The sequence below is a fragment of the Pyxicephalus adspersus genome, chromosome 2 (genome assembly GCF_032062135.1).
Source record: "Pyxicephalus adspersus chromosome 2, UCB_Pads_2.0, whole genome shotgun sequence".
Lineage (NCBI taxonomy): Eukaryota > Metazoa > Chordata > Amphibia > Anura > Pyxicephalidae > Pyxicephalus > Pyxicephalus adspersus.
The window spans coordinates 25,042,506-25,051,894 of record NC_092859.1 but is presented as its reverse complement, the minus strand read 5'-3'; the positions used below and the strand labels follow the sequence as shown (position 1 = coordinate 25,051,894).

At 42.8% G+C, this 9,389-nt stretch overlaps 1 protein-coding gene across 2 annotated transcripts in view; it reads right to left on the bottom strand.

Moving 5' to 3' along the window:
• Nucleotides 1–8,308, bottom strand: part of KDM5A (lysine demethylase 5A) — a 34,364-nt gene extending 26,056 nt beyond the window's left edge. Inside the window, exons 1-3 of one of the 2 annotated variants that reach the window (XM_072400079.1) lie at nucleotides 7,026–8,308; nucleotides 1,774–1,851; nucleotides 351–473 (exon numbers count right to left, since the gene is read on the bottom strand). In XM_072400079.1, coding sequence (XP_072256180.1) covers nucleotides 351–473; nucleotides 1,774–1,851; nucleotides 7,026–7,172 — 348 coding nt within the window. In that variant the 5' untranslated portion in view covers nucleotides 7,173–8,308. The remainder of the gene's footprint in view (nucleotides 1–350; nucleotides 474–1,773; nucleotides 1,852–7,025) is intronic. The other variant, XM_072400078.1, reaches the window with a different exon arrangement.
• Nucleotides 8,309–9,389: the final 1,081 nt, after the last annotated feature.

Genomic DNA, 9,389 nt, shown 5'->3' with positions numbered 1-9,389 from the left:
TGAGTGCGCTGCTTTGTCCACCATGAGTGAGTGCGCTGCTTTGTCCACCATGAGTGAGTGCGCTGCTTTGTCCACCATGAGTGCGCTGCTTTGTCCAAACAAATATCTTAAAAGTTTGAAAATGCAATGTTGACGCTAACCAGGAAACATTACAATAAAAAAGTAAAGTTTTACCCTTGTTTGCCAATTAGGGTTTTAAGGCAGTATCGTTCAGCTGAATATTCTCGACACCAAATTTTTTTTGCGCAATGCAACACGAGTAAAAATCACTTGCATCCCTAAGGTCACATTATCCGATCCCCAACATCCATTTCTGAAGTGAGGTTTATATTTTTAAGTAAAAATCATACCTTACTTAGCGTGTAAACATCTAAGAGCTTGCGATCCACCACAGGGATTCTTAATGAAGAGCCTTGTAACTCCCAGAACTTTGCCAGCTGATCCAAAAAGTCAAGCTTTACACGGGTTATTGCCTAGCAAGCAATACACAATTTTACTCATTTACATAGTAAGTGATATAAAAATAAAATTAGTAGAACAGTAAAATATAGATCAAATGGATTTAAAACTTTTAAAGATGAAGTTTGAGATCTTTAGGCTACATACACATGTCAAATAATTGTCGAACACACAATCCTTTTTAACAAAAAAGACATACAGCCCCGTTCTGCTCTATGGAGAGGGGAGAGCGAGGGAGCGACACCCCGCTGCACTCTCTCCCCTACACTTCTAATACGATTATTTGTGGACCTGCCAGGATGGATCCATGAACGACGGGCGCTGTACACACACCAGATTATCAAAGCGATTATTGGACGAGAATCATCTGATGTGTGTACGTCTTAGTACACACGACAATATTTTATTATTAAAATCTTTTCATCTTGGTACATATGATCCAATGATATAAACACTGCATCTCTATGCAATACAGGAGATCATGGCTGATGGGGGAAGCCAGAGGGGTGATATACATAGCTTTCTAAAAAAAACATAACAGCACCATGGCTTAATATTTCTCTAAAGCGCCCTTCTCCTCCCGAGAGAAGTCATGAAAATATCAAAATGTCTTGATGGGTTGATGCTAGCCTGGAGGAGTGGATCTACAGGCAAACTGGATTTGCATGCTGCCTCCACCTCTCTTTCAAGAAAACACCTTCAAGCCTCTATGATTGAAAGAATTATAATCTAATGAATTAAAAGGAGAAGGTCGTGGACAATAAGGCTAGAAAAGAAAGGGTTGGATTACTCTGAACCTCCTTCAAACAAGAAATAAGATGGGTGCCATATGAATTGCTGCAGATTTTAATGCACACAATGAGAAGTTACTTTTCAATTAAAATGAATTGTTTGAAGCATGCTGTGTCCTGCTTGAAATATGCAAATCAGTAGTGTGGGAACACTGGTCACAAACCAGGTATTGCTCTCTTACAATATTCCACCTTTAGGCTACATGCACACGACAGATGATTCTTGTTCAATAACTGCCTTAGGGTTGATATCGGACGAGAATCTGGTGTGTACAGCGTTACTCATCTGGTCGACCACCCTGGCGGATTTACAGACAACGAACGATCGTAATGAAAGTGAAGGTAAGAGAGCTCAGTGGGGTGCCGCTCAGTCGATTTTCCCTCTCCTCTCTCTATAGAACAGAACGGCATTCATGCATAGTTCAGTCTTTTGCCGTTGGAAAGGATCCTAAAAAAATCTTCCCAACAACAATGACAGCAACAATTGTGTATACGCAGCCTTAGACTCTGATGAGTACCATACCTCTAGCTCATTCAGCCGCTGCACTCGAGGGGTAAAGCTGAAACTCTTGACATCACAAGCGAATGGTGGCTGCCAGTCCTGAAACACAGTACAAGAAGACAGTTGTAAAAAGCATTTAAAGGAAGTATATTGCCAAATAAAATTTGCATCTAAATAACAGAACACAAACTTCATTTGTAAAAGAATCCTAAACATGATAAATTTCTAAAGTATATAATATGGTAATATCCACATTAATTATTTATTCTAAATATATTTTCATGTGTCCACTATTACAGAGTATTGGCACTATTGAGGGCAGAGACGTCTTCTGATGATCGGCAGCTGTCCTCTCAGCCTGGCTCTGTTTATTACACAGCAAGTCTCTACACTGGCACCATTGTCACTTATTGTAGGAAAGGCTATGGGAGTTTCAGCCCTGAATGATACATTGCTAAAACCATTTACTAAATGATCATTTGGCCATGAAAAATATAAGTTAAAAATTCATTCAAATTCAGTCAAAAAGTCATTTGAAGCTGCAGATGAAAAACAGCAGAAAAAAAATGGTCTATGATTATTTAGGGAAAGTCCAACGTCAAAGAATTTATCATTTGTCTTTCCCTATTTTGATTTAAAAGGAAAAAATGAAAAAAAAAAGGAACACAAGCAGTACTAATTCTCAAAGTCCCTATTTATGCCAAAGGAAAGCTTTATGTATTCACAACACCAGCAGATGCAGAGACAGAACATTTTTTGTTAGAAACAGAATATGAAATAATGGTCTGTTCTTCAGTTTACACACAAATACATTAGAAAGCAGGCCAAGCTATTCTATCATATGATGTCCCTTTCAAGCTCCAAAAAATAAATAGGCTTGATTTTTACAAGAATGTGAACACGTGTGTGTGTGTAATTTTTTACCATGCATTGTTGTGTGTGTCAACTCATCTGCAATGGTTAATACGCTGGAGTGCCTCTGACAATGAATGACACTGCAATGCACATAAAGTGTGGTAACACCTGAATTTCTGCAACGTACAGATGTGAGATGGCCCTCACTCTTTAAGTGAAAAAAATGTACATGTACTTTGTGGTGCCTAAAAAGTACCCAAGATAGTCTTCAAATTGATCTCAGTGTTGTGATCTTCTCTGCCATCATTGCTGAATGGAAGGTACAGTACAGTGTTCTCCCCAGACCCTTTTAGCTGGGAGCACTGGCCGGGACTTTTTGGCAACCACCCGGCTGTTTTTGGGTGATTACAGGAGAGTTGGGTCACAATACAGGTGCTGCGACCTGCCTACAGCTTCTTCACACCCAGCTTAAAATAATTTCTGGGTTGAGCACTAAATTCATGGGCTGGGTTTCTGCTTAGTTGTGCACTGCAGCAATTGAGCTTTACTGCATGAAAAGTCCCACTTTGGTGATCAGGCAGGTGTTTATTGGAAAAGGGACAGGCGATGTCCCCTTCTGCAATAACTGTACCAGTGTTCAGCCCAGAAAGCTGGGAAAAAATTGTAGGCGAGTGACAGACCCTGTATTGTGACCCAACTCTTCAGTAACTACCAAAAAACAGCTGGGTGGTTACTGAAAAGTGCCGGGTGATGCGCCCAGCTAAAAGGGGCTGGGAGAACACTGTGTACTTACCTGCCTAATCGCCATCCAGTTGTCAAGTTTCGATGTGCATGTCAGGTGCACCCAGCAATACCGGCTTACCTTGCACATGATGGGAATGAACGAACTTCTGAGTGCCTGTGCGGAAGTTACTTCATTCTAAACTGGCCAATCAAAACAGCCTGAGATCAGGATAGGGAAGAAGGTGGTGGTGCCCACATCAGAGCAGGGACAGGTGAGTATCATTGGGGTTAGTTCTGCTTTAAAGCTACATACACCTGATAGATTATTGCCATCTGAGACTAACAGTCATAATTATCATGGACTAAAATCTAGCAAGTGTAAAACTGTCCCCTGATGTCTTATCATTCTGTCATGGTGAATTAATGAACAACCAAGATAATTTTCTATAGAGGACAATATAGCAGGGTGCCACTCGCTCCCCTCTCCATAAAACAGAACTGCTGTGTGTGCAGTGTTCGTTCATTCTCCTATCACTAGAAACATCACAAAGATCCAGCTACAGAAATCCAACGTCTGTACAGGATTTCAGTCTGACCCAGCTGAACAAAAAACAATACACCCTCTACATGGCAATCTCAGCAATTCTAAATATGATACAATATTGACTCTAAACGTCTGCTCACTGAAAATAAAATTCTCTTTAATAATTCCTCTGAATAGGGTTCAAGACTGTAAATAGAGATTTGCTATGAAAAGCAGGCCATGTGTAAACGATGAGGAAATTGCTCTGGACACAGAGACGGCCACAGTTTGCTTGAAACCTATTCAGGATGCTGACAAGTAGCCATTTTTTTAATTCTTAAGGCATCTGGAGGGGATTTAATTTGTCAGGTTTAGCAGAAGAATGGTTATGTTTAACTATATAACAAGGCCCTGTCGTCTCAATGTTATTCTCCCCCCAGCAATCTGTATACAGCTCCACCCAACTCATGTGGTTAAGGCAATCCCTACACATCCCGGGGTGGTGGAGCCATACTTGTTGCCTGTAGTGTACAGCAGGTATATAGATAAACAGTAAAGGCTTTCCTAGCACTTACACTACTAAACAGGATTGACTATTATGATTCAAGTGATAACTAAGTGCAGTTTGTGGGGGTGTCCCAAAATACACACAGACAAATGTGAACCACCTGCACGTCATGGTGCATGCATGCAGCACACCTTACATGTGTAAGATTGCTTGAGTCACAATGTATTGATTCAATAAGCATTTGTGACTCAAGCACAATACATCTAAGGATGCTTGGAGCTCCAATATAGAGAGAGGCTGTGCTGCCAGGGTGGTGTAATCTGTAGATTGCCCAATTTGAACCAATGATCAAGCTACAGATTTGGGGCAGCACGTGGCTCAGGGGTTAGCAGTCTGGCCTTTGCAGCGCTAGGTCGCAAGTTCAAATCTCGACCAGGACATTATCTGCATGGAGTTTGCAGGTACTCCCTGTGTTTGCGGGGGTTTCCTCTGGGTACTCCAGTTTCCTCCCACATTCCATAAACATGCAGTTAGGTTAATTGTCTTCCCCCCAAAATTGACCTTAGACAGTATTAATGACATATGACAATGGTAGGGACATTAGATTGTGAGCTCTTTTGAGGGACAGTTAGTGACACGACTGTGGACTTTGTACAGCGCTACATAATATGTTGGTGCTATATAAATACTGGATGATAATAATACATAATAATTAGCACAGCAGGGAAGGATTCTCTAATTAAGGACTTCTTTTAAAATAGATGTCTGAAACAAATTTTTGATCTTGCTTTCCAATTTTTTTTTTTACATTTGGATTTTTATGATTCGTAGCCAGAGTCTAGTTAGCATCCCTGCTAAGATCACAACATTTTACCCACATAGCCAGCCTACAGTTTTCAATTATTCAGACAAAGGAGAACAATAGGTTATTTTGCACACAGGCTTCAGCTTGTAACAAGCAAAACTTGCAGCAAACTTTATATAAAGCTTTTAAAAATGTCTAGCAGGAAAGGAGACTCAAACTTTTTCTACTGCAGTTCAAGATTCTTTGCAGTGCTCGTCCATCCCTCCAGCGCCACCATTGTCTATCTTCTGGGTTCTTCTTCATGTCACCCGTTCACACACTGCGCAGGTGTGTGTGATCAAGAAATAAGTCTTCCTCCAAAATATAAAAAAATGTGGCAATCTCACTGCACATTTATTTTCTTCTTTATATTACAGGAAAGCCCCTTGATGGCGCAGTGGCCCCTCTTGGACATGTGCAGAAGGAACAGCCCACAGCCTCCTGGGATATGTGATGCCAGTATCCCAGAAGGCTGCTGGTTACCCCCTTAGTCCTTACCACTGGGGCAGTAAAGGTTGAAGAGAGGAGAGAACCTCTCCTCTATATATAGGTATATGTTAAAAAAAATGTCATGATAGGTCCACTTTAAGTCTTGTCCCTCTCCTAACAAACAGTGAAAGGACAAGCAGAGCACTGATGTACCCATCTCTCTATTACCTGCTTGTGTTTTTCTTGTTAGCATAGGAGTGCTGCAACACAACTAATTGCCTCCTTGCGCTTCTCCTCTTCCAGTCTGAGCTCAGTTGCTGGCCACTGCAGCGAGTACCCATGACCTGAATGGGTCCCTTAGGGGCTCATTTATAAAGAAGTTAACTTCTTTTTGTATGCATTTTAAATGACATTGAAAAAAGTAACAGCCCTATTCAATGTGAAAAGCTGCGTAATATGTTGGCACTACATAAATACAGTTTATTAATAATAATTCTTTATTTTTTTAATAAGCCCTCCTAGGCCTGAGACACTAGAGAAGGCTCATTACCAATTTTGCACTCAAATTCCATTCTGCAATCATTCTATTGGAAATTGCAAAACACTGCACACACACGTACAATATTCTGCCATTCGAGAAGTTTTTTTTCCCCCAGACAAAAAGTGACCAGAATTTTGTTAATTTGTTTTTTTATGAGCATACCTGTCATACCAGGCATGCTCCTAGATTGTAAGCTCTTCGGGGCAGGGTCCTCTCCTCCTGTGTCACTGTCTGTATCTGTCTGTCATTTACAACTCCTATTTAATGTACAGCGCTGCGTAATATTTTGGCGCTATATAAATCCTGTTTATTATTATTATTATTATTAATAACAATAATATCAGATGATCTCTATTTTTGAGAATTGATGTATTATCTTCTGTGTGTTCCAACTCATTGACCTGCACCTAGTATGAAGAGAAGGGATTCTTACAGGACACTTATCTGGGGGTCAGTAAACTAACGTACTGAAGCCAGACAACCTGCTATTTCTGAAATAAAACGTTTTTATTTTGCTTTGGTTGGGGTGTGAAAGGGTTAGATCCCCTGTCAGTTTTTCATTGCCATCACCCTCACTATGTGTCATGATGAACATTGTCATTTTCAATCCAAAATTTTACCTTGTTTGTTTGTTGAGAACCTGGTGACATTTTCATACGGAACACAAAATAATTTTTTTTTTGCTTTGATTTTGATGATGCTTTCATTCCCCCAGAAATATTAGATACTGAAGGATTCCACCTGAGGCTTCTTACACAGGTGTTTGCTTGCAGATGGCAGCATTTTATTGCCACCTGCATGCAAATAATCCTTCTGTATCAGAACATCCTTGTGTGCAGAGCATGCTTACCTTGGGCGGCCTAATTTTGCATATTCCAGTTCTTTCAGCAATAGGACGAATGCGCCCGATGAAACTGAGGGGGTCGGAGAATTCTTCCCAGGTTGGCTCAAAGACTGGGCACTCCGGAGGGGGCACAAATTCATTATACGTAGCCATCCCGAGGGTTAATCCCTTAGCATAGAGTTACATGTACAGAGCAGTAAAATGCTTGACGTGTGAAGTGCCAGCAGACGGAGAGAGGCCTGTGGCCCCGTCACAACGGGACCCTCCGCATTTCTTGGCAGTACAAAGCCCTTTGTTCATCGGCCGGTCATATTCCAGGGAGGGGGTAATATCTGATCTCAAACAACACCCCAACTTTTAAACATTTACAAGGCACTTGCAGAATCCTTAATGAAGCAGTAGATTCCGTCCCTGGATACCCCCTGGCTGTGCCACCGATTGTGTAATAATGGGTCCACCCTGTAGGTGTCGCAATCCAGAATCCATACACGGATCAGATCAGATCTGTCCAGGTAATGATGCAAACCCAAAAGATCACACCCCAGATCACTGCAGAGAATTCATAACATTCACCAGATCTCTTCATATAGTGGATCACCTGGCCCCAAATATTTCTCCAAGCAATAGATCATCCCCAGCCTGGATCAACTCCAGATAATAGATCACCTCCAGGTAATGAATCACCAAGGGATGTCTGGGTACTAGATCACTCCTGTGATCTTACCAGGTAGCAAATCACTCCTTAGATCTTTCCAAAAAATAAAACCACCCCACCTAGGCCATGCATCCCTACTCAGACCCCTCCAGGTAATACAGCACCCCCAGATTTCTGTAGGTAATGGATCGTTCCAAGATGTCTCCAGGTAACAGATAACCCCCCACACGGGTAATGGATTATTCCAAGATTCATCCAAGTAATGCAGCACTTTGGGATCTTCCCAGGTGATCAGGCCTCTGAATGAGAAACAATTGGGGCCCTGATGCGCCGGCCCAGGTATATCCGGTCTCCCCACACTCCCGGGCGACACTTCAAGCCCGTTCTCCCCAGCACCAGGCAGAGAACACCGGTTTGTTTTGTTCCAAGTATAGGGCCGGAAGTCGGGTCAGAAGCTGCCGGAACTGTCCTCCTCCGCCTAGGTGAACTCAGTGCGCAGCCGTGACAGGAGGAGGGCAGCGGTGGGCCCAGTAGTGGAGAAGTCGGGGTATAGGAGGGCCCAAGGCCTGACCGGTGTCCAGAGAGTGGGAGCCGGTGGACGAATAGCCGGAGCTAAGAGTGACGTATATCCCTCCGCGCCTCACACGGCGCTGCACCGCCCAGACCTGCCGCTAGAGGGAGCCGAGAGCATGGGAGGAACCAATCAGAACCTCGGGGAGGAGAATCTCTTCATTGTCAGTGCACCTCCCGGACCTGCCGCTAGAGGGAGCCGAGAGCATGAGAAGAACCAATCAGAACCTGGGGGAGGAGAATCTCTTCATTGTCGGTGCGCCTCCCGGACCTGCCGCTAGAGGAGGCAGGAGCCAATCAAAATCCGGGGGAGCGAAATTCCGTCATTGTCACTGCAATACTAGGAGCGGCCGCCAGAGGGAGCAGAGAGCTTGACAGGAACCAATCAGAGGGGAATAATATCAAGGTGCACTGCTATACTAAAAGCGACCGCCAGAGGGAGCACTGTAGCTGCGGACAACCAATGAGAACCATTTGAGGCGGGGAATCCTAAAAGTATTTTTTTCTTTGGAATTGCTGATAGTGATCACTAGTGAATGTTGGGTGAATGTATGGCCAAGATTGGGGGATTATAGCAGTGGGTGCAGGGGACTGGACACTTGAGTCAGAAGTAAAGGAAGACTGGGGACAGGGATGTTAGGGATGCTAAAGACTTACCGTACATAAAAGGGGGATGAAGAGGACACCAGAACAAATGTATTATTGTTATTATTATTATTAATATTATTATTATTATTATTATTAATAAACAGGTTGTATATAACGCCAACATATTACGCAGCGCTGTACATTAAGTAGGGGTTGTAAATGACAGATACAGACAGTGATACAGGAGGAGGGGAGGACCCTGCCCCGAAGAGCTTACAATCTACTAGGTGGGGAAGTATCACACAATAGAAGGGGAGACATGGATGGATGGTTTTAGGAGACAGAAAAAGACGGGTAGGCAAGTTTGAAAAAATGGGTTTTGAGTGCTCTTTAAATGAGCAGAAAGCAGGAGCAAGCCGAATAGGACGAGGAAGACCATTCCAGAGAGTCGGGCAGCTCTAGAGAAGTCTTGTATCCGTGCGTGTGATGAGGTTATGAGTGAGGAAGTCATTAGTAGGTCATTGCAAGGGAAAACAAATGGGATTAAGAGAATACTT